The sequence below is a fragment of the Paroedura picta genome, chromosome 9 (genome assembly GCF_049243985.1).
Source record: "Paroedura picta isolate Pp20150507F chromosome 9, Ppicta_v3.0, whole genome shotgun sequence".
In the NCBI taxonomy this organism is placed as follows: Eukaryota; Metazoa; Chordata; class Lepidosauria; order Squamata; family Gekkonidae; genus Paroedura; species Paroedura picta.
Genome location: NC_135377.1, coordinates 71,218,729 through 71,244,416, shown reverse-complemented (window position 1 = coordinate 71,244,416; position 25,688 = coordinate 71,218,729). Strand labels below are relative to the sequence as shown.

At 40.9% G+C, this 25,688-nt stretch overlaps 1 protein-coding gene across 4 annotated transcripts in view; it reads left to right on the top strand.

The window, feature by feature from the left end:
• The window catches only part of MYLK4 (myosin light chain kinase family member 4), a 105,857-nt gene that overhangs the window by 66,556 nt on the left and 13,613 nt on the right, over positions 1-25,688 (top strand). For 2 of the 4 annotated variants that reach the window (XM_077353305.1, XM_077353307.1), the window contains exons 3-9: positions 15,753-15,810; positions 17,540-17,960; positions 19,809-20,071; positions 21,511-21,616; positions 22,885-22,978; positions 23,485-23,594; positions 24,722-24,863. In XM_077353305.1, the coding sequence (XP_077209420.1) occupies positions 15,753-15,810; positions 17,540-17,960; positions 19,809-20,071; positions 21,511-21,616; positions 22,885-22,978; positions 23,485-23,594; positions 24,722-24,863 (1,194 nt within the window). Of the gene's footprint in view, positions 1-1,467; positions 2,346-15,752; positions 15,811-17,539; positions 17,961-19,808; positions 20,072-21,510; positions 21,617-22,884; positions 22,979-23,484; positions 23,595-24,721; positions 24,864-25,688 lie in introns of those variants that run through there. The other 2 variants (XM_077353309.1, XM_077353308.1) reach the window with 2 other exon arrangements.

Here is a 25,688-nt window from a genome sequence, read left to right as displayed (position 1 = left end):
GAGCATTTAGCAAGTACAGCTTTTTTGAGCTCGAGGACACCTTTGGAATTCTAGCACAGGGTGGTGGGAAAAACAAAATGGCTGCCATGGGAGGCAGAGCCAACCACAGTGAGCTTATGCATAACTCTCATGGTCATTCTATAACATGTAAGGCAGAAGCTCTGCTTGACAGGATGCTTTCAATATGCACAGCCAATGTGAAGCCCTGCTTGTCACAAATTCCACTTGCCCCTGCTCTTTTTCTAAAAATTCTTGGTGGGTTTCAGAGATATGTCAACAGGCTCTATGTCACTCACAGAAACCATGTTGGGGACCACTGACCTTGTAGAGTTATTGTGTATGTGGATTTGTATTAAGGTTTTTAAGCTCTTGTTGTTGGCTGCTTTGAGTCCTTCATGGGGGACAGGTGGGCAAAAAAAAAACACCCAAAAAACAAATTACCCACCCACTTCCTCAGGTACCATTCATGTAGCTGAATATGTGTGTGAGAGTGCTCCATTACACATATGGAGCTCCTGATCATGTGGTGGGTTCTCCATTTAATTCAAGGTCAGGAGCATCTACCTGGCTGCCTCTCTTTTCATACTGACATCTCATTCTAAAGTATACAGGGGCTTTCACATTCACCTCCATAGGAGAATTATCTGCATGTCAGAGACAAGACCGAGAGCCAAGCCAAGCTGATTTCTATGTTTCTATACATATTCAATGGTTTAAAAGGCAACAAAATATTATTATTATTTTATACATACGAGCTAGAAGCAATCTAGCTTCTTCTTTTTAATCAGCCATCTGCAGCAAACCATATACATGTGTTCCAATGTTCATTTCCAACCGATGCCGTTGCTCCACAAAAGCCATTAATTGTGAGCAGCGGGGAACCAAGCCAGCAGGTTTTAACAGAGGATCATTTTGCGTGATGCAATTCTATGGCTATTCGACTATATCATCCCATTTGGTATTGGTTCGAAACGACTGTTTGGCACAGCTGTTGTTTTGAGCAGGACTCTGGAAAGGAATGACAGACACAAAACGAAACATTTTTTTACTGTGTTCACTGGTGGTGGTAGTTCGTCAGAAAGCAGAAGTTCAGAAAAGGTATTGTGTATTTGTAAGCTCTAAGCAACGGGATTTTTAAATGTTGTGAATAACTGACATGGTACACGCCTGGGGGGGGGGGGCAGCAAGAAGTTTCTTGAAGGACCCAGCACATTAATCTGAACCGTTTCCATGAAGTGAGAAGAATCCCAAGCAGCCAAAATTAGCTTCTCCTTTATGGGTTCTTCATTTATTCAGATGATACCCGAGGCATATTTCTGACAATCAGCAGAGCAGCTGCCAAACTGTCTCTGGCTCCGAGGGGTTCTCAAATGTCCTGTAGCCTTTCTGCTGTCAAATTCCACTTGGGTGCAAATAGTCCTACCCTCCCCCGAGGCCCGACGTCACCAACTGCGAGCGCATTTAGGATGCTCAGCCTATGTCTGCTCGGACCCTCGTTTTGTTTTATATGTGCTTTTTTAGCAAGAAGAAAGTTGGTGGTTTTCTTTCCTAGCGACTTCTCGCTCACATCTCTCTGACTTATGGAATTGGTGCTGCAACACCTGAGGAAGCGGAAATGAGGGGGGAAAAAGAACCTTTTGAAGATGTTCTTTTCCTGTGGCCTCTGTGTATCTAGGTAAACTGGCATCATGACTACCTCCAGCAAAAAGACTTCATCGGTGGTCAACTCTTTGGCCAAAATATTTGACCCGAATGCTTTACAAAACCAGCAGCCTTTGACAGAAGAAGAGAGCTTACTGGCTTCCCATTCTTCAGGCAACAATATTAGCTGTCCCGAACATGTGAGCGGGTCAGATCTGAAGTTTGTTTCCTTGGGTCAGAAAATAGACAAGATTCTGACTGTGCAAGACTGTGTTCTCCAGAAGTTAGACTGTGTCTCTCAGGAAATCTTCTGCATGGAAAAGGAGATGGAGAAGTTGAAAGGGGAAAAAAGAGACTCTGAGGGACCACGCTTTATCACATCCCCCAATCCCAGTCCTTCCGACGTGACAATGTTGTGCATAGAGATCAACAATAAACTGGAAGATATGACCAAGAATGCCGAACAGCAAGCGGAAAAGTTAGACGGGCTGGAACAAGTTGTCCTGGGAGTGCAGCATCTTGTTGGCTGTTTGCTGGAGAAGCTGAAGACCTCGAAATTCAGCAGTCTCATGCGTAGAGACGAAATTCCTCGTAAGCTCCTTAGAGTGGGTGGCTACTTGAGAAAAGATAAATCAAGCAATCTTTTCAGGATGCAGACATTTTCAGACAAGAAAGACATTTTGTTCAGGAAAAAAAATGAAAAGGTAAGCCCAAAGGTGCCTTTAAAAAAAAATCCTGACTTTCCCGCCTCCCGGCGCTGCGCTGAGTTAAATTTATTTTGTTGTTAGCAGCAGCAAATCATGTAGCTTTGCCCTTAAAATTTATTGTACTGAATTAGAAGTAACACAAGCCAAGATTCACCGATATTTAAACATAAACAAAGATGTTTTTTTTAAAGAATAAGAAGCAATGAAGGGAACATTTCGTGAAAAAAAAAACCCTGCAGTCTGCTGATGATAAATGCAGATTCTTTTTAATGCTGAGCTGACATAATAGAAATCATAATGTGTGTGTGTTTGGGGGGGGGGCTATCTCTATCTGCTTCAGTGTCAAAATACTTCCAAACATTAATGCAATTGGGTCCTTCCAGTTGGTGTCTGCCTGATTTTATTGTTTAAGTCTAGGATATAGGATTGCTGGATCTCATTTGGAAAAGTCCTGGAGATTTAGGGATGGAGTCTGGAGAGGACAGAGACCTCAGTGGGGTACAATGCCATAGAATCTACCCTCCAGGGGAACTGATCCCTGAAGTCTAGACATGAGCTGGAAGTCCAGAAGATCCCCAAATCCCACTCTACAACATATGCTTATAAACATCTCTTTAGGCATTTTATCATAGGAGCTAGCAACCTTCATCTGAATGTCCAGAAGTCTCTTTTTGCCTTAGATTGTTTATCATCTATGGGGGGACCCTTCCTATTTGTCAGTTGCCCCAGATCATCTTCTAACTCTGGAAAAACTGAATATGCTCTATGACTAGGACTGTTGGTTGTAGATATTCTTGCTCAATTTGTTTTAATTGTTTTAAATGTTTGGCTTAATTTCAACTTTAAACCTCAGTTAATCGTTTAAGCTTATTATATGTCACGGAAAACGGACGCGACCCTGAGCTAGCTTGCTGGGAGGGCAGCATGGAGATTAAATTAATAAATAAATAACGAATACCTAAACAAATGAAATAATTTTATTTGTTAAACTAGAGAAGGAACACTGTTCGTTGAAGAAGATATTTCAGGTCGGACACAGGTACAAATTAGTTAGTGGTGGATGGATTCCTTTCCCGATCTACATTAGTGAGGTCATTGGGAATATGCTTTCGTATGTTTTTGGACAATTTTGATAGGCACACAGATAAACTGGCATGGGAGGGAGAAAATGGTAACTGACCTATCACTGATATTAACTAAAATGAAATGGGTTGATTGAGAAGCAGTCCTATAATAACACTTATGATCTCCGAAGTTCAAGGTGCTTTCTGTGCCTTCTCTCTGGAATCCTTACAGAAGATGCAAGCAAGCACTGTCCTGTCCATTCTCTGTAGGAAAACCAGGGCTTGTTAAAGTTAACTTGTGGCTGACAGGAGGTTTGAATGGGGGGTTTCCTGTCTCCTGCTCTTCTTGTTACCTGACTCCCTCATTGTCCTTTAAAGTGCTCCACATGAATGGAGAGCTTCTCACTGTTGAGTTGAGGTTCTTTTGGAAATCAGTGTCCTTAAAAAGCCTCATTTCCTTGTTAGGAAAGGAAAAAAAAAAGGCACGCTGGAGTAAACATATGTAATTCAATATAGGCCATGGGGATGGGGGTGGGCGGTGGGGGAAGCAGCAGGACAAGATGTGGCATTGCAAAGTGATTCCTTTCAGAAATTCGGGCCAAGGATTCCCCATGTAAGCTAGACAATTCTGCAGGGACGACTTTAAAATAGTGATAACCAAGTGGAAAAGCAACATGCTGTGTCAAAGAAGGAAACCATGGAATGTTACAAGCGGTTTGAGGGTCTTCAAGAGGCTTTGCCTCCTTTTGTAAATAATCATTTGTGCTGTGTGTGACTTTTATCAAATGCACGTTAGTATTTCACTGGAAAAGCAGAGGCTTTCGGGTGGCCAAAGAGGGTGCTCTCCTCCCTTTTTCTCCACAGAACAGCTGGTTGGGTCCAACCCAATGTTTTGTACCTTGCAAGTTTTAAAATGCATTTTAAAAAACTCAGGCACACTTACACAATAGGTCAGGGGTGGCCAAATTGTGACTCTCCAAAAGATCATGGACCACAATTACCATGAGCCCTTGCCAGCATCAGGCAATGGCTCATGGTAATTGTAGTCCATGGGCATCTGGAGAGTCACAGATTGGCCACCCCTGCAATAGGTTAAAGACCATCTATTAACAGAATCCAGGGTCAGTCTAACTATCCTTAAAAACCCTCTGCCTCCGTTTGGTAAACCACAGCCGGATTTACTAAGCATGCATCTGTATTCTGTTAAGCAAAACCAGGCTGTAACTCAAGTTCTTTTCAACAAGGGCTGAACGGAACTCCCTGTAATACCTTACAGCTGGGCTCTCTGTTTCTTTTGCTGGAACTGCCTGTCATGTTAGGCTTGGTATTTACTGTTGTTCTGAGTACAATTGGGCAATTAGAATCTCATCATCCACTCCATTGGGAGAAAAAAACAGTGGTTTTCGGAGAAAACTACTGGAAAACGACGAGGCCGGTGCCAAACTAAATTGTCGTTAGGATCGTGCAATATGTCACCACTGCTTATTTCTGTGCTTACCATCTATACTCTTTGGAGGCACACAAACACTTCCATGCTGATCTCAGTGGGACATGAAAATGCAAAGCAGATAATTGATATAAGCTCAGGTATGGTCTGTTCGAATGTCCATGATATAAGGAGACTAGAGAGTAATGGATTGTGCCACTTCTGTGCCAGCGAAATGAGCTTCCCCAAGATGTTTTAGTTACTATTTTAAATGGATTCTAGGCCAGCAAATATGGGTTTTTAAAGCTTCAGTCCTTGTTTAGACCACCAAAATTCAGGCAGCTCGTGCCAAGACATCTTCTCTAATATGGTATAGCCATTCTCTTTGGCTTGAATCCTTCCTTCCTTCCTTCCTTCCTTCCTTCCTTCCTTCCTTCCTTCCTTCCTTCCTTCCTTCCTTCCTTCCTTCCTATTTGGGATAGTTTGATACTAGGTCAGAGGAAGGAAGGAAAGAACAATCCTTTTGCTCAACTGTCACCCCTTCTTTTAGTATTGTATAATGTCCTTTTCAGTGTCCATATAGATCATATCTAATCACTACATTGTCACCCTCACTTGCTTTAAAGTGAGGACTTCCAGTCCTGGCATAATCGTTTTCTCAATTGAGTTGGATTGCATGATATGGCCAAAGTAAGTGAGCTGGAGTTTCATGAGTTTGCCTGCTAGCACTGGAGTTCAAATGAATTGATTCTGCTCTTGTCCAGTTTTTTCCTCCACAACCACAAGTGTCTATTGGAAATATGGTAGATCGAACTAATTTCCACTTGGTAATCAAGCTTATGTTCTTGTTTTTCCATGTTCAGTTCAAGCTCATTATTGTTGAAAGACCCAAAGGAATACACGCATGCATGCATGCATGGTGACCTCCCAAACATCCTATTCTTAACAGCTTTGTTCAGGTCCTGCAAACTGAAGACCTTGACTTGAGTCAATTTGTCTAATGTTGGGTCTTTCTCTTTTCCTGTAGTCTTCAATTATTCCTAACATTAATGTCTTCTCCACTGACTCTTGCCTTCTCATAATGTGACCAAAGAACCATAGCCTCAGTTTTGTCATTTCTGTGACTATGGAGAGTTTAGGCTTACTTCGATCTAGAACTGCCTTATTGGTCTTTTTGGCAGTCCACATCATCCATAAAACTCTCCTCCAGCACTGCATTTCCAGTGAATCAACTTTCTTCCTGTCAGCTTTCTTCATAGTTCAACTTTCACATCCAGACATAGCAATAAATTAACTTGATCTTGGTCATCAGCAACACATGCTTATACTTAAGGATATTTTCCCGCTTCCTTATGGCTGCCCCTTCCAATCTCCTTCTGATTTTATGGGTATAGACTCCCTTTTGGTTTATGATGGAGCAAAGGAAGAGAAAAATCTGGAACAATGTATACAAATACCCAGTTGTTTCTGTGCATTTTTTCATAGTCATTTGTGCATTAGGACTAAGGAAAGGGACATGAATCTGCATGCCACCTTTCTTCCTCAAGGTGCCAAATATTTCCTTCAGCCCCTTTTATAACTTGGCCTTCTTTTCATGAGATGTCAAATACCTCTCTGTAGTACTGCCTGCCTTCTGGAATGCCAAATAGCTGTCTTTGCCTGCTTTTAAAGTGAGAAACTTAATTTCCTAGAACATTTGTACTCATTCTTCTATTTCTGCGTATGTTAGCAACCATAATCCTTTGCATGAAAGTTGAAATTCCCAGAAAATGTCAGCCATCTGAATAAAGACCTGACCATCTGAAATATATGTTTCCTACTGGAACCAATGAAAAACAAAATCAAATTCATGTAAAAACAAATGAAATCAAAATGAATGAAACTCATACAACAAAAATTGTAAATCCCTCACTTGGAGACCTTCCTGTGAAATTTCCATTTATTCTTGGTGAGATGAAGTTTCCATGTTTTGTGCACTCTGAAAGGGATATCACATATCCTGGAATCAACACCTCAAGCACAAGAAGATAATCGTGATTTGAAGAGTTGCCAACAGGTTTGGAAACAACAAAGAGAAATGGGCAGCTTGTTCTATCGGATTACCTTTTTTATACACTATTTGGCTGGTCTCCATTTCCTTCCAAAGATCATTACTTTGGCTTTTTTTCTCACAGTAGTCTAAAAACCAATATAACAGACATTTTATTCCTATTTGTGTACTCGATGACAGTACTGCATCATCCACATACAATAATATAGGAATGTGGACTGGATCAAATTTAGGGCTATGGATGTCCACTAATTAAAAAAAACTGATTAAATCGAAAGGGCATTGATATGCACCCGTTTTTTCCTTTGCTAATTGGTATTTCTGGGGTTAGATCACCAGACAAGGTACCTTTGACCTGGCAGGTAGTAGAAAGATGAAGCTTCCTAATAAGGTATAGCAATCTCCTATCTACCTCTGTTTTCATAAGTTTTTTTCTACAAAAGCTCCCTTGATATAGAATCAAAAGCTGTTTGCAAATCTAAAAAGACTACATATAATTTCATCTGTTTGCCATTATAGGTCTTATTAACAAGTTGAGAGAGGATGGAACATTGATCATGTATAGATTTCCCTTTACAAAACCCAGTTTGTTCATGGCCTAAGACCCAGTTTGTTCATGGCCTTGTTCATGTTCTGCCATCCAAGAAGTAAATTAGTTTGTTAAGAATCTGGCACTTATCTTCCCCATTATTGAAAGCAAACTAATGGGACGATGAAATGCACAGCTAAAGCTTCCATGATCTGAAATTCAATAATATCCTATTAAGCCTCTATGAAAGGAACAGAACATTTATTTCTCCAGGTAACTGGCAAGCATATCTCATCTTACTGAATTCTCAAACACCTTAGAAAGCTACAGATCTCATGGTTGCTTGCTCACCTGCACATGCTTGAATCTGACTGAAATTTCAATGCATAAATCTAAATAAATTTTCAATCAGCAAAAATAAACCTCCCCATATTCCCTCCCTCTTGCTGATACCCACTGATCAACACTGCTCACCCTGGGGGATGAGGAATGACATGAGGGAGGTTTGCAGCAGAAGGGGAAATCACTGGGAATTGCCTGTTTCGCCTGGATCCAACTCCTAGTTAACATTTGGAAACTTCCTGGAGGAATTGCGCTTGTTCTGAAATGCATCCAAGCATTATTGGCTGGAGAAATGTATTTTCCAGACCAAGTAATACCAAACTTTGGCCACATCAGTAGTTAGAATCATCTGTAATTCACACATTTTCCTACCCACCTCATTTTTTCCATCTTAGGGCCTATAAATCACCTGCCACTGTGTATGCGATTCCATTTAATGTCAGTGGACAAAATCAACAACCAGAAATACTCCAGATGAACAGATAATTTATATAGATTATCCCATGGGTATAATTTTGACATGGGCATAATGGTGTATTCATATTCATGATTTAATTACTGTGCTGCTGTTTAAATATAACTCCACTTTTCTTCTCTTATATATTGTAATGCTATAGAATGCAAATAAAGGGAATGAATGAATGAATGAATGAATGAATGAATGAATGAATGAATGAATGAATGAATGAAATTAATCTGCCATACACATTGTTTCCATTGAAAGCATTGAATTTTGGTTGAAAATAAAGAACTTGCCATTGTGGTCATAAATGGTAATGGTTTACACACGTTCATAAAAGTTGTGTCTTGATGCTACAGTTAATGGATGACTGGGAAATCAGAGGCAGTTTTGAGCTAATGTGTATGTAGAAAGTTTTTGTATTTGATTATTGTTTTTGTACATGCTGTTAGCCACCCTTTGAGGAAAGGCAGGATAGAAATAAACATTTTATTGATTACTAAGTCAACATCAAATTTTATTGACAGTCGTTCAGACCACAGTTCAAATATACCATTAAAATATCAAATAAATACAAAAATGAATATTTGAATACAAAAGGGGTGTTTAAAATCACAAATATAAAGTGTGTCAGGATAAAAACCTCACCACTGAAACAGCATTCGCTAAGTAACAATCCAGTATGTCATTCAGTTGAATAGGAAACTTTCTGACTTACATAAATACCATGTAATTTAATGGCAGCTGCACAAAATGTTGAAGTGTATAAAGTTATTTGACGGTTTTCTTCAATGAGAAATATTTAAACTATATCTTTTGAAGGTAAACTTTGATATTAGTCTAAAGTTAGCTGGATTGGGTTGGTTCTTATAACATTATAGATGGGACAATGTAGCAAAATGTGTTTGAATATTTATTACTATTAATAAAAATGTATGAGGATTCTGATGGAAGTTGTGCCTTGCTAAAGCAGCCAAATAAAGATAGGGGATGGAAAAGTGGAGTGTGACTTAGTTGTGGACGTGTCACCCACCTTTGCGTAATGCCCGGTTCAGGAGTATGGCTTCCTTGTGAACAGTTATCTACTCAACTGCCAGCTTTGTGTTGTGGTTAATCTAGTGAACCAGTTTTGATTCCCCTCCAAACGCAGCCAGCTGGGTGACCATGGGCTAGTCACAGTCCTGTTATACCTGTTCTCAAACAGCAGTTCTATCAGAGCTCTCTCAGCACTCACCTGCATTGGGTATCTGTTGTGGGGAGAGGAAGGACAGGCAATTGTAAGCCATTCTGAGAATCTTTCAAGTTGTGAAAATTGGGGCATTAAAAAGCTCTTCTTCTTGAGTAGGTAGGGTGGGACTGGGAAGCCTTAGGTAACAGGTAGAGGAAGATAATGGAGAGCTCTGAAAGGAGAATATATGGGGTGCACATAACCCCCTTTTCTATGGTTGAGGGCAAAAGGATCCAATTCCTCACATGTCTCTTAGCATTTAATCAATTATATCCTATGGTATATTTTCAGTAAATATTTCAGATTCTTACTGATAGATCCAAGAAGCTCTGGCAAAAATTAGCTTTGTCTCTGCAAGTTCCCATTTGATGCTAGCTGTGGAAAGTGGTGACTTGGGTGCATGAAGGAGCCACTGTAAAACTCAAGCAAAACTTTCATATCTCCTGAGGTCATCATCTCAATTACAACGGTGTGCTGAATGATCAAACTGCAAAATCAAGCCGTAGCTTTGTAGGAGTGGTGTAATCAACTTTTAGGATCATTGTTTTCATCCAGGCAACTCAGTAAATACTGACGATTCATAAATTATGTGCAGAGCTTATAAGACTGTTTAAATATTGGAATCAAGTGTTACTAGAGTTGTTCCAAAGTCGGTGTTATATCTATTGTTTTCGTGCGATGCCTCGTTTTGCTCTTGCCCATTCTTGAGGCACGGAACTGCAGAAATGATCATTTAAAACTTTATCCAATAGTATAGGAAGGCTGATACAAGCTGCATCATTTCCATCAAATCTTGTCAGACATTCATAACACATTTTCAGGGGGGGGGTTGTTTAAAAGGTGGCTATTTTATGACCATTTGTAACGTTTATACATTTTACATGTTCAGAAAATATCCATCTGTTAAGCAGGAAATTGAAAATGGCTTATGAACCCCTACTGTTTTAGCTGGGGTTTACTGATTGATATCCTCAATGCATGCATAGATATAAATGGAATCTTACTGCATGAGGAGAGCGAAATGTCAACCTCCCCTTTTTAAAAAAAGGATCGAACTTGAAAGAGAAGACTGTATTTATGCAGTCCTTAAATTTTTGACTCAAGTTCTTTCTGGTATCAAAAATGATAAAAATCAGTGTTATCGGTGCTTCAGTACAGTTGCCTCTGGCTTGGCTCCAGGAAAGCATGCATGTGCAAAGTCTATGTACACTCTGTGTTGACGCTTATATATCAAAAATCCAAGATGTTGCTTTGGCTGGGAATGACACACTGCAGTTCTTGGTATCATCATCCAGATCAGGTAACTCAACCACAACTATTAATGGGACTGACACAGAAGTGAGATATCTGAGCCTAATAAATCACAGAGCGCATTTTTAGGCAACCTCGGTAGGAAGACTCATGTGCAGGCAATGTGGTATTTACAGATGCAAATTTCTATATATTATGACTTGTTAAGTGCAATTGAATTGAAGCCACAGAACAATTCAATTTGGCACCCGATTCAACCAGATGGGATGATAAAGGGGGCAGAAACCTGGAATCGTTTCATGAAAATGCTCATTCCAGAATTCGAGCAGTCACATGAAAATCAAAAAAGTTTTATTAGGTGATTTTTTAAAAGTGAAAGTTGGATATTGGAGACTTTGCCAGGCTAGTTCTAGTGGGGCATAAAGAAGGAATTCAATGACTCTTCTTTTCTTTTTTTTCTCAACAAGGAGTCAGATGTTCATAAAATGACTAAGTTAATTTTGGACTCAATTTCAAATTATGACTTAAAATATGATATTTATGTCTATGGACGCCTTAATGTCTAATTCCTTTTTTTTTCATCACATATTCCTTCAAATAATCTCATCCAAGCATCAGATCAGAACAAGGCAGTTGGAAAAGGAAATTGTATGGGCAGAATTAAAGGCGACTCTTTAGCCTTGGCTGCTCAGAGAACACATTTCCTTAGCAAGAATTTAGGCAAATATTATGCTCTGGAAGGACCAGCCAGAGACCTCAAAGAAAGAAGACCCTGTTCAGTACAGCACAACACTCACTCCCTTTTGAATACCACCTGCTCCAAAGCTGCCAAATTTGGCAGACCTGGATGCTTGAGAGAAAGTGGCAGATAGAAGAAAACATTTAATTCTATTGGATTGTGGCCAACTTCTCACAACGGCAGAAGAGGTTGTGTCAGGGCTGTACCCCTTCAGACTGCAGGTGACAGCCATGTTTATTAACGTTCCTCCATTTTTTTAAAAAAGCCTCAGTTCACAAGATGTTAGGGCCCTAGTCTAACCCATCCCCTTTAAGTCAGAATGTTTTTTGTAGGGCAGTATCCAATGACTGGGGAAAGAAATGAAGGCTGGATTGTAGAGTGGAGAGGTAGTTAGTTAATTCACTTTATTAGCTGTTAGGCAGAAAGCTGGTCAAATTTTAGTATAATTTAATTTTATAATTTTTATTTGTAATTAATGAAGCATATTGCCTATCTATTTTAACTATGTTGTAAACTGCTTCAAACTCATTGGGAGAGAGACAGTCTAGAGCCAGCTTGGTGTAGTGGTTAGGAGTGTGGACTTCTAATCTGGCATGCTGGGTTCGATTCTGCACTCCCTCACATGTAGCCAGCTGGGTGACCTTGGGCTCACCACGGCACTGATAAAGCTGTTTTGACCGAACAGTAATATCAGGGCTCTGTTGTGGGGAGAGGAAAGGGAAGGCAAATGTAAGCCGCTTTGAGCCTCCTTTGGGTAGAGAAAAGGAGCATATAAAAACCAACTCTTCTTCTTCTTCTTCTTGAAACTGAATAACAACAGGAGCAACAACACTAATAAATGAGCCCCCCATCCCTGTCCCCGCCACAGCCTCACGTCTTACCTTTCACCTCCCATGTTTCCAAAATCATGCCTGGGATTTCACTGTCAAATATAGCCTTCCTCAACTTTTTTACTATTGAGAAACCCCAGAACGGATGCGATCATGCAGCCTATGGTTGGGAAGCATAGCAGTCCCTCTGGAACACTGAAAGCACTTTCTTGCCATAGTTAAAGAAATGGCTATTCGTTGGTATAAGAAGTTACTCAAGCTACATTCTTTTGGAGAAGAGTGATCGAAAGCGTCGTTTCAGCTATTCTGACTTAGAGGTAGATCCTACCAGTCTGAATACAGTTTTTTTCCAGAATGTGAATGCAGTGTGTGTGTGTGTGTTCTTTTTTTCTTTTAATGATGTGTGTACTCACACCCAAAATTGAATGCTGGCTGCTTCTGCCTCGGATTCATGTTTTCACCATTTCCCCTGCAGTCCTGTAGATGTCACTCTAACATTGCAGACTGTGGGAAAAGATGTGCTAGGCTTGGCTTCCTCTAAGCACAGAACCCTGATAAATGTGTCATCAGTCCACGATGGTAAATTATATTGGTTCAGCTTTAAAGCATCTAATGCAGTTTCTCTGTCAAAAGCATGCATCTGATTGGAATGTGAATGTAGGGCTCAAATACTTAGCTGATTAAAAAGGCTATAATTTCCGAGCTTACTTCACTCCCAGTCATTAATTGAACGGATGACATGTGCAGAATGTTCATAAATATTCCAGTTGCTGAGGAGCGTATGAATACACCCAGCGATCGGTAAATCCATAGTCTGGATTATATTCATATTGAAAAAATACATGTGTGGTCTTATTTTTATTTTTATTTTTATTTTTATTTTTATTTTTATTTTTATTTTTATTTTTATTTTTATTTTTATTTTTATTTTTATTTTTATTTTTATTTTTATTTTTATTTTTATTTTTATTTTTATTTTTATTTTTATTTTTATTTTTATTTTTATTTTTATTTTTATTTTTATTTTTATTTTTATTTTTATTATATCGATAGGCTGTCGTTTCTGACCTGTTGGCTCATAACAACAGATAAAATATGATACAATAAAATGCATTAAAACCTTACAACTCCCAAATCTTTACAATTCCCAAATCCCACAACCCCAGCCTGCCTCCTGCCATCTGCCAAGTCTCCAGGGAAGGTGCTGCAGTGGGAGACAGGAGAGTACCTCAGTCATGAGAATACCTCGTCAGGGATGTGTGCTCGGAGATACCTGAGCTAAACATATATTTGAAAAATGCCTCATTAGTATCTTTTAAATATAATGTAGTCTCCCAAATCCATCCAAGATTTTTCAGGATACATAAAAATGGTCCTTAAAAATAGGTCCTGAAATGTTCGAAAATATTCAGGGCTAACTGGGAATACTGGGAGCCAGCATTTGCAGACTCCTTGGACTGCCCCCTCCCGGCCACCCTTTCTGTGTCTCCTGAGACTTGGTATTGGCTTGCTGGCTGATTTAGGTATGATTCTCTCAGTCTCAAGTGTTTTTGTTGTTTTTTAAGAAGGTCATTCTTTGCTGGAGTTGGTTTTTGTAAGGTTTGCGGAGGTTTTATTTATTTGGAGTAGTAGTTAAGAGTGACGGCCTTTCATCTGGAGAGCCTTGATACCCCATTCCTCCATATGCAGCCAGCTGGGTGACCTTGAGCTAATCACAGTCCTGTTAGAGCTGTTCTGACTGATCAGTTCTGTCAGGGCTCTCTCAGCTCCACTGACCTCACAGGTTGTCTGTTGTGGGAAGAGGAAGGGGATTGTAAGCCACTTTGAGACTCCTTGGGTAGTAAAAAGCAATGTATAAGAACCAGCTCTGTATTTATTTATTCTTTTGGTGAATACTCACATTTAACAACAAGAGTCTTGTGTACCAAAAAAGTAAAATAGATTTATATGTTGTTCATAAGGTCATTTGCCTAAAAGGGGGTAGGGGAGAATCCTATGACAGGGATTGGAAACATTTAAAGATTCCACTTAAAGCTCAATAAAATCAGAGTCCACTGGCAACAAAGATTTATTCCAGGCGTGAGCTTTCAATCGCAAGCATTCTTCCTCAGACTATGAACTGACCATCATGGCAGTCAGTTCATAGTCTAAGAAGGAGTGCTTGCACTTGAAAGCTCACACCTTGAATAAATCTTTGTGGGTCTTAAAGGTGCCACTGGACTGGATTTTATTGTGCTACTTCAGACCAACATGGCTACTCTTTTGAATCAATCCCGCTTAAAGATGTAAGTGGATTGGAAGAACAAAGGCAAGGACATGTGAAAGAAGAAGAAGAAAAGCAGAGCTGATATTTATATCCCACTTTTCACTACCCAAAGGAGTTGCAAAGCAGCTTACAAACACCTTTCCCTCCCTTTCCCCATGACAGACAGCCTTGTGAGGGAGGTGGTTCTGAGAGAACCTTAAGAGAAATGGTCTTTGAGAACAGCCTTAAGAGAACTGTGACTAGCCCAAGGTCACCCAGCTGGCTGCAAATGGAGGAGTGGGGAATCAAACCTGGTTCTCCAGATTAGGGTCCACCACTCTCCACCACTTCACCACTCAGGTGTATTAAGAGGTCTAACCACACATTTGAAAAAATAAGTGAGATCTGGTTACAGATCCCTAATAAGACTTATTAGAATAGTACAGAGTTTTATTAGCTGTGCATGTAGACAACTCATTCTTTGTATTTTGCTCCACTGAAATGTCGTTTTTCAGTGGTGGTGCTTTTACAGAGCTTTATAGCGCTCCTACTCTTACAGGGATGGTGGTCATTAAAGCGTACGTAGAATTCAATTCCATTTCATCTGCATTTGTTTCCTTGCGAGACTTGGCCATCACCAAATGAAACCATACAAAGTATAAAGTTAACACACATGGCAAAGCCTGCAGCCAGTGAGTTAAAATGACTTTTGCAGCAAAACGGTCCCCTTGACAGTAACATTTTAGACGTCTAATTTATTTCTGGTTTGGTGCTGCTTGAACAGAACAGCAATTTAACATGGTGCAATGGCCAAATAAGACTGGAAGAGAATTCAGATTCCCCCCCCCACCTCCCCACCCCCAGACCTCCCTAACAGACATTCCAGTGGCATTTCAGATTCTGCTTTGGTTTTGGTGAGACACACAGTGGGCAATATATAACACTGAGTAAGGTCCTCAAACACATTTAGACCACAAAAACATAGACAGCAGTTCGTGAGTGTTCTTGCGTGCCTTCGCTTAAAAAAAACTCGAGTCCTTTTTTGGGGGGTTGGTGTTTTGCGAGGGTAGCGTTCAGATAATGGCCGTGAAAGTCAAAATGGACTACAGCTGCTGTTAGAGCTGGATTTTGATTGGACAAAACCTGTGACTTTCTCCCAGAAAAATTTGCAAAGCTAACAGGTAATTAAATATGGATTAAGGGTTAAACTTTAGTGTGTTTTCTTGCTTTTCCCATACAGGAGAAGTCCCATTTAACTACAAAAATGATTAAAAAGAAGAAGCCACCCGATTCTTCAGGTTAGAAGTTTTATTCTTTTTTGAGATCTCATGTCAAGACATTGTCAATGCAGATTTCTTAACCTTGGCATTTTGCTCATGGGGATCTGTGCCAGGCTTACACCTCTGCATGGTGGGATTGTCAGCTGGCTCTCTCGCCGGCATTAATGATGTTTCCTCCTGTAATCAGATCACTCATTAATTAAAATATCACCCTAGTGTTTAAATAGATGAGGCAGAATTATACTTCAGCCAGCTGGTTATCGGTTGCCTTAGCCTATATGTGATTTCAGTCTTTCAGAGTAAAGTTCAAAGTAACTTTAGATTAACTTTGTCACTGGGATATGACAAAATGAGGCAAAAAATGTACTGATGCTGAAATCACCACTATATTCTAGTTCCTGGGAGACTGACATGATAACAGGACTGAAATCCAGAAGGATCTTTTTAAACACCTCTTTTGATGGACCAGAGAACATTGTAGGGGTTGTTAAAATATTACATTTGACAAAAGTGAATACTACTGGAACAGGCTTGCCAGATTCTGTAATCTTCAGGACCTGAACCTACATACTGTAGCTCATGATCAAGATCTAACTGGAATGTTGATGAAAGAAGCCCTTCTTTGTAGGTTTAATGGTCTGTTTTCAATAATCACTTAGGGCAAGCTTTTTCAAGTGGTTTTGTGATACCCAGGGGTTTCTCAACAACCCTGGAAGGGTTTTGCTGGTTGGGTGGGAGTTAATTAATTTTAAATTACTTTTTAAATTTAAAAAATTGTGATATGAACATATATGATTATGTCAACCTGCCCCCCCTTCCCGCTGCCCCAAATGGCCAATGATGGGCCTGGAGGGGGTGGAAAGGGGAGGGCCCCTGATCAATCTGAGGCTTGTCATACTTGGTAGCGACTGGAATCCAGAGAGGTAAGTAATTTCATTCTAACTTAACTGCATGGGGGTTGGGGGGAGGGCAAGGAGCAATGGAACGATGAATGCCTGCCCCAGCCCTGTTCCCAGTCCAGCAAAGTAGGCTGCTTGGCCCTTTCTGGCATTGGAGGATGGGGATGTCACTTCTGGCCACTTATGACTGTGATGTCACTTCTGGTGACTTATGACTTACAGAGGTTTGATAAGGAAGCTGGAGGGGGATGCGGTGAGGGGCAGGACACCTTCCTGATTGACCATTCATTGGATGACCAGCCAATCAGGGATGGGTCAGCTGGGACAGTGTACCTGATTGTTTGGCAATGAGTGCCAACTCCTCCCAGCACCCTCTTGCCACTTTATTTATATGGAAAGATATTACCTGTGTTGAGCCTCACGATGGCTTAGAAAAATAACATCTATTATTATTATTATTATTACGACTCTCAGGTTCCACAATTAGGAATGCATCTGTCCATTAATCTTTAATTGTGATATTTTAATTTACTATACTATGTTACCCCACAGAGTTTAAACCAAACAAACTTTGTTTTGATGATTTCATATCACTCATTGACTATGGGAGAAGATGGAGTTGTTGTCATCACACATCTCATCTAGCCAAGTATTCGGCCCTCACGGAATAAAATATTTTATTGACTAGATGATATATCTCAGTGGTTAAAAAGTTGGGGATTCTGATAAGCATTCCATGCCTTTTTTTTTTTTGTGGGAAATCCAATTGCTTCCAAAAGATACATGACCTGTAAGCAAGTGAAAGTATACCAGACATGTAACAGTTGGTATTTTCTGCTTGGTTCCAGAAGAATCTGATGAGAAAACTCACACAGAAAAAGTTCATAAACTCAACAAGGAGAATACAACCACCATTTTTGCTCAAAAAAGTTCCTCCATCTCTTATAATCATGGATTAATGCAGAAGACAGAAGAAATCAATAGCAATGGCTGGAAAAGCTCTCTTCAGAAGACAACAGAAAAAAGCCAGGGAAAAGCAATGGGGGACGCTACTCAAAAAACCTGTGGTCGGGATCTTAAGGGGGGCTCACTCAGATTTGTAATGAAGCAGGAAGTGCCTGAAGCAAGTCAGAAGAAAGCAACGGAAGAGGCTGAAGGAAGAGATTCTAAGAGTGCTGACGAAAGGAAAGTCCCAGAAGCCACATCCTATAGTGAAGATACAGCAGAAGATCTTGAGGACCCATCAAAACCCCAGGGTCAATGTGTCAAGTATGTTGTAAACATTCATGCAGTAATAACAGAAATTATATATGCCTTCATAGGATACAGGTGGAAACAACATTCACGGGCAATAGATTCAGAAAGGAGGAAAGGATGTATTTCTTTAGTTAATGAGTAATTAAATTCTTGGTATTTTGGGTAACATAAAAATTCCAGTTTGTGTCAGCACTCTCTCACAGGTGGACTACAAGGCTCAAACTCTGAGCTGGGAAAGATGGCTATGAGAAATCTATGGAAGCCACAACCCCCACCCATCACCCTTCCATGGCAGACGTGCTTTTCATAATTCAAGGGCACCTTTGAACGTAACCTAGTTTCTGAATCCACATACTGAATGCTTTTAAAAGTTTGGATGATGGTACAGTATATTACATGGTACAGTCTGGATGATGGTACAGTCCAGCACACTGGCTTGCCCCACCCCTCCCACTGGATCTATCCGAATACCCCAAATTGCCAACAGTGACAGAAAAAAACACATATCAATGCTTGGACAAAATCCATAACCCAACCATAACAAATTCATTCCCTAACATGGAAACAGAGGGTGGGCAGCTCTTTGGATGAGACCAGAAGAGGCTACAGAGTGGCATTCAGGTCCTTGCCCTGCTGCCTCCCACACATCATGGCCATGTTGAGACAGCGTGGTGGGAATGCTAAGAGCCCAGCCACACTCGGCTCCTCCCCCTCCATATCTCATGGCCCTGAATGCCACTATGTTCCCTCTCCCCATCCCAACCCCATCTCCTGACCCACAAACAGCAGCCTTCATTGAGGTCGTGGCTGCACTTATTTTCAGAATGGGCTTGGGACCATTCACAATGGAGAAGTCATACCTCTCTCCAAGGTCTGCCCCAGACAATATGCGTGGGCTTTTGTAATTAGCTGGTGCTGGACGTAGCAGCATCCCTGGTTGGAATATTCCTGCCACATCACCCAATCATCATCATAATTCCTAACTTTTTTCCATTATAAAGTGCTTTTCATGGAGTATTCATTTTCACTGTCTGTGAGGTTCATAATGCTAGTTAACATTCTCTAGGACAGAAGTCAAGAGCCTCTTGTGGCGCAGAGTGGTAAGGCAGTGACATGCTGTCTGAAGCTATCTGCCCATGAGGTTGGGAGTTCGATCCCAGCAGCCGGCTCAAGGTCGACTCAGCCTTCCATCCTTCCAAGGTTGGTAAAATGAGTACCCAGCTTGCTGGGGGGTGAACGGTAATGACTGGGGAAGGCACTGGCAAACCACCCCGTATTGAGTCTGCCATGAAAACGCTAGAGGGCATCACCCCAAGGGTCAGACATGACCCGGTGCTTGCACAGGGGGTACCTTTACCTTTAGGACAGAAGTCTCCAATGTGATGTCCACGGGAGCCATGGTACCCACCAACACATTTCCTGGTGCCCACCAAGGGTTCTTAGAAAGAGTGTGGCCAAGAGGGGCTTTTGCCCAGCAAGGTTTCTGATTGGCTGCTGGAGATTTGATTGGCTGACATTTTTTTAATGTTGAATCAGCTGCCGTCACTACACAAGGCTCTTCACTGTGAGACGGAAGGTAGCAGCAATGTTGTGGCCAGCTCCAGCTCCCACTGCAGCCATGTTATGGATGCAATCACCACAATGTATCAGAACTCTAGAAGTGCCCAAAGCTCAAAAAAGATTGGGGACCCTTGCTGCTGGAAAGCGGTCCAATTGTTTAAAGAAATGTTACTATTCCTATTGTTTATTCGGATCCAGAGATGCTAAAACGCCAGATGTTTTGTTGCAGATTTCTCTCCTGCTGCTGCTTCCCCACCCCCATTGTAAAGATATTGAAGCAATCTATACTTTTTCTTATAGGCATAAAGAGCATGAGAAATCGCCATTGTCATCTCCGAAAGATGACCAGAATGCCAGCAGCAAGCGCCGAGTGAACGATGAAGGGCTTACGAAAGATGACAACAAAAAGAGCAGGGTGGATCCAGCCAATGCGGGTGGAGAGCAGCGTTCGGAAGGTTTGGCTAAGCTGGATGACACAGGAAAAGTGGAAGAACCGGACTCTGCTGTGGATGGGAGTGAAAATAACCACGAACCTTCTATAGGAGACCCTGATGCCACCTTTGGTAAAAATGAATAAATAAATACAGTGTTGTAAAAAAAAACCCAACAACTTGTGAGAATTGGATTGTCGTATAAGATGTATTTGAAAATATCAAAAATTAACACTCTGTGGTTTTTGAATTTTTGCTTTTTTAAAAAAGTTCTATTTTTTCTGTCCAGTTAAAGATCTGACAAGTCAAAACTGTTGGTTTTTTAAGTTTTGAAACCATCTAAAAGCAATGGAGAATTACACTTGTGGCCAAGTGGTGGCCTTCCAGATGTTCATGGACTAAAATTCCCATGAGCCCCTGCCAATTGGTGATGCTGGCAGAGGCTCATGGGAATTGTAGTCCATGAACCTCTGGAGAGCCACCGTTTGGCCACCTCTACCACACAGAGTGTGGCTTACTAGTGAAGTGTGACCTTGTGGCCAGCCTCCTGAATGTTTACAGCTCGTGTCGCCGTGTCCTTTAAATTTTGCCAGTCGGTGATTACTGATGCAATGAATTTTCGTTGCATTTTTCATTACACATCTTAAAAGATTTTTTGATCTTTTCACATTGAAAAAAAATCAACATGCCATCTAAACTAAGTAAACATAATCTTAAACACGACTGCATTCTTCATTGACAGAAGTGAATAGAGATACTCAAACTTCTTGGGCATGGGGAACTTTGTTAAGCAGTTGAGAACATACAAGTTTAAAGTTTTCTGTAGAAACAAGTTTGAAATCCCCTTGCAGTGCTATGGATAGTGATTTCACGCCTTCGAAAAGATTCTGTCTTTTGCAAAACATGTAAAAGGGAAACTATATTTTACTTTTACCTCTCTGTTAAATAAAAAAGGAAAGCCACAATCCTGAGAAAGCTGTTTTTAAGTGTGAGTTTATGCAAGCATTTTCACTGGCAAAATCTCCCCACAGGGTATTTGTATATGTTTGTGTGCACACCATACCCAGTTACTTGCTCCTACCAGTCATGAAATAGTAATACATTCATGGGAAAAGTGCAAGAGATTTTTCTCAAAATTTTATTTCTATGCACCTGGATTGTTTTTTGCTGCAGAACTTGCTCCAAGTTGGTCCCGTGAGCTGGCTCTTCTTTGAGCAAGCTCAGTGAATTGTGCTCTCTGAAAAAATCTTTCAAAATGATCTCATGGATACTTACTGTTTTGAAGATGCTTCCGGGGCCCTCCCAGGAGTTCACACAGCTTTAAATAACATTTTTTTATAATTAAAAGTGGATCGGAGATGGAATAGATTGGCAAAGATCCAGATGAGAAAATACAGGTCTACTGAATATCTCTGGAATGAACAAATATTTAAAAGCACTTGGGCCTTTCTCTAGAAAGAATGGTTAATGTGTAATGCTGTATTTTCCTTGGGAACAGTTCATAATTGGCATGCAACATTTTAGTTGTACATCAAGTCAAAGTAACTGCCTCTCTTCTCTGTCATTTGTAGATGATTGCCCACCTCCTCCAGCTCCTTTTGATCATCGGATCGTCTCAACCAAAAGAGCAGGAATTGGTAGCTTTTATCATGTAGACAAGGGTGAACTTTTGGGAGGGTAAGTGCAATTAAACCCACTTGGTAGCAGAAAACGCTATTCCTTTGAGTGACTGGAAAGTAAAACAAGCTAGAAGAACAGTTGATTTTTATACTCTGCTTTTCACTACCCGAAGGAGTCTCAAAGTGGCATTCTCTTTCCTTCCTCTCCTGACAACATACACCCTGTGAGGTACTTCAACCCCCCTGCTCAATGCAGGATCAGCCTAAATTATCCAGGATAAGTATCTGTCCAGCTGCTGCTTAAAGACCACCAGTGAGGGGGAGCTCACCACCTCCTTAGGTAGCCTATTCCACTGCTGAACTACCTTGTGAATTCCTCTCCCCCCTCCTGTTATCTAGCCAGTACCACTGTAAAGGTAAAGGTATCCCCTGTGCAAGCACCGAGTCATGTCTGACCCTTGGGGTGATGCCCTCTAGCGTTTTCATGGCAGACTCAATACAGGGTGGTTTGCCAGTGCCTTCCCCAGTCATTACCGTTTACCCTCCAGCAAGCTGGGTACTCATTTTACCAACCTTGGAAGGATGGAAGGCTGAGTCAACTTTGAGCCAGCTGCTGGGATTGAACTCCCAGCCTCATGGGCAGACAGCTTCAGACAGCATGTTTTCTGCCTTACCACTCTGCACCACAAGAACATAGTTTAAACCCATTATTACAGGTCCTATCCCCTGTTGCAAACAGGAACCACTCCCTGCCCTCCTCCAAGGGACAACCTCTTCTCCAGGCTGAACATTCCCATGTCCCTCAGCCATTCCTCATAGGGCTTGGTTCCCAGGCCCCGGATCACCCTCTTCACCCTCTCCATTTTGTCCACATCCTTTTTTGAAGTGAGGGCTCCAGAACTGCAAACAGTACTCTGAGTGCGGTCTGAGTGAACGCTATGTAACCCTTTCCTCCCAGGACAGGAAATTTTCAATGACCTGAGAACCAAGTAGGGAGAAACCAGCTGATGTTATGACTCTGATGTTGTTGGCTTTAACTTGGCAGCTGCTCTGATAGCATGTTCATCTCTTTGTTCTTGTCAGGACAAGAGATCTATCCCCAGTGGCATTAGGCTGGCCACTGTAGGAGAGAGGATACTGGATAAAGACTTGGGCTGATCCGGCAGGGCTCTTTTGTACGTTCTTGTATTTTGATTTGACTCAGAGAATGGCATCCTAATGGAACATCGATTTAAGATTTGCCTGCCCCATAAGAAAGAGAACTTAAAGCCTAACAAATTTTAATCTAGTTCTAGACAAATCACTATTTCCCTCTTCTTTCTCCAGTGGACGGTTCGGCCAGGTGCACAGATGTGAAGAAAAAACGACGGGTCTCAAATTAGCTGCCAAAATTATAAAAGTCAGAGGTATGAAGGAAAAGGTAAGGGTGAACGGCATTTTTCATTGCAGAAGAAGATTCTTACACGTGTGCAAGCTCTTAAAATAGGAAGTGCTCTGCTGCTTTAGGTTTTTGTTGGGGGGGGAGGGGTTGCCATTGCATGCATGTTTGTGCAGAGAACTGTATCCATACTTGCTTTTATCCCTCTGGCAGTTCTCTGAATCCACAATAGATTATAAATCTTATTTCATTCTTTATTCAATATCCTTCTCTGGTTTTATTTTATTCATTGTCAAAAAGGCTTTTTTTTTTCAAAGACATAGGCCGCAGTTTATCTGGCTCTTCTCAAGTGAATCTCCGCATTCCATGCCTTGGTTGTAACATGCCCACCACATGGCCCTCACTTCGACTTCATGTCACCTCAAAGAGCTTGCTCTGCATAACACAGAGTCACTCTTACAAGGAGATACACAAGCCCATTATTTTGCATGGAACCGGGAGGGCAGAGCAATGCGACCAATCGGCTTTCTTGCTTGCTTTCTCCACAGGATGAAGTCAAGAATGAAATCAATGTCATGAACCAGTTGAACCACGTGAACCTCATTCAGCTTTACGATGCGTTTGAATCCAAAAACGATATTGTTCTCGTCATGGAATAGTATGCATCCACTTGCTTATAGTTGCTTCCACTTCCGTGTTTTGAAACTATAAAATCTTATGTTTTTGTCTGCCCACTTTATGTTAAACCTAGGAATCAGGTCTTGATGATGTTCCCATATCCTTGCTATGTCGGAGTACAATAAATTGATTTTCCTGCTTTCTGACATTGATCTTTATGTGTCTAACAGAATAGCTCTCTATGCACTGGCTGCCAGGAAGACCAGAGCAAAAACAGTAACCAGAAAATCCCTAATCTGTGTGTCCAAATGTGGGAAACACAGATCAGTTTCTAATGGTTTTAACATATATGCTTCTTATTTGTGGTACTTTTTCCCCCTTTTATTGTTTGAATATTTATTTGTTTGTTTGTTGGATTGATTTGTAGACCACTGCTTTTTAGTAGCAATCTTGGGGAGGTTAACATACAAACCCCCGTACAAATGTAGTTAAAATCATAATCAGTTAAAGAATAGCTTCTACTTTAAAAATAATAAAATGCCCCAGTAGGGGTTTATACAGCCCGGATTTAAATCTCATGTCCTAGATTCTGATGGTGGGAAGGTAGAGAGGAGGGAGAGCCCTTCCGATGTTGCTGTGTGTTTATGAGGGCCTTTGGCCAGTGGTAATAAAATTTACTACTACTAAACAAAATACTTTCTATCCACAATAAGGGATTCAGTGTAACCCAACAGAAAACAAGTAGTTTCAGAATTGCAGTCATAACCCTCAAAGCCATGTGAAGTTTCAAAAAAGATACTTAACTTTCCAGAAGTCAATGTATTGACTTAGATCTCTGGATGTTATTTCCTGCTGTTTTCTACCATGAACTTCTGTTCATCCTTCACCTAGCTATGCATATATGCCTCTTCTCCCTCCTTACCCTCTGCTCCTTAGGACAGGGGAACCATAAATCATGTAAAGATCCTGGATCCCGAAATATGAATATATGTTCGTAATTTTGCAGATTTGCACTCATAAATTATTCAGATCAGCCAATACCAGTGGAGTGGATGGGTATTTTCTCTCTTTTTTGTCTGCATGGAAGGCACACACCTTCAACAAAACAAGTATAGGATAAATAAATTTAAATCTCTCTCTTTCTCTCACTCTCTCCCTTTTCTTCAGTGTGGAGGGAGGAGAATTATTTGACCGAATTATTGATGAGACCTACAGCTTGTCAGAAATGGATACCATCTTGTTCATAAAGCAGATTTGTGAAGGGATTCAGTACATGCATCAGATGTATATTCTTCATTTAGATCTGAAGGTAACGTAAAGGGGTTACATCATCCATACAAGTAAAGCAACGTGTGGCATCTTTGTTGACATACACTCAACAGGCCAAAGACCCCCGAATTACACCATATTATGAATCACCATTCCAGTTCAGGTTTATCCCATCAGGCATGCATTTCTTATAATATTTGTGCAGCCAACTCTCGCCCCTCCCAAAAAAAAAAAAAAAAACTGCTTCACCAACTGATTCATTTTTGTCTGGGAACTGTCTGACCCACAAACCTTTTAAGCTAAATCTGATAGCCCAGATGTAGAATAGAAAGCTAAGAGCTTTATAACATCAGACACAAACATGTGTTACAAAAGCTTTGTGGCAGCTTTTCGTACGGGAAAAGCAACTTTGGGAGGGATGAAGAGTTCACACTCCAAATGTAGATCTGGAGCCCGAATGCAGATCCTTGTTCTCTTTGCTGTATCCATGTGCATCAGCCATTGGTTGTAACTACTGTGGGTGACCCATCACCAATCTCAGCATTGGGACCAGAGCTACTAAATATTAAGTACTAAACCCAGCAACAAGAATCCTAGTCTGCTCTACATTGGTGAGGCCAGGGGGTATTGTGAAGGTTCAACGCATGCACCCTTTTAACAAATTCATAACTGCTCTAAATTGAGAATGTGATGTGGATGTTTGTGAGTCAACCATACAAAGTACAGAATCTGAATGATTCCAGCAACCTCCTGATAACCCAGAGTCTCAAAGCTATTTACAATTGCCTACCTTTCCTCTCTCCACAACAGTCACCTTGTGAAGTAGGTGAGGCTGAGAGAGCTCTGACAAAACGGCTCTGAGAGA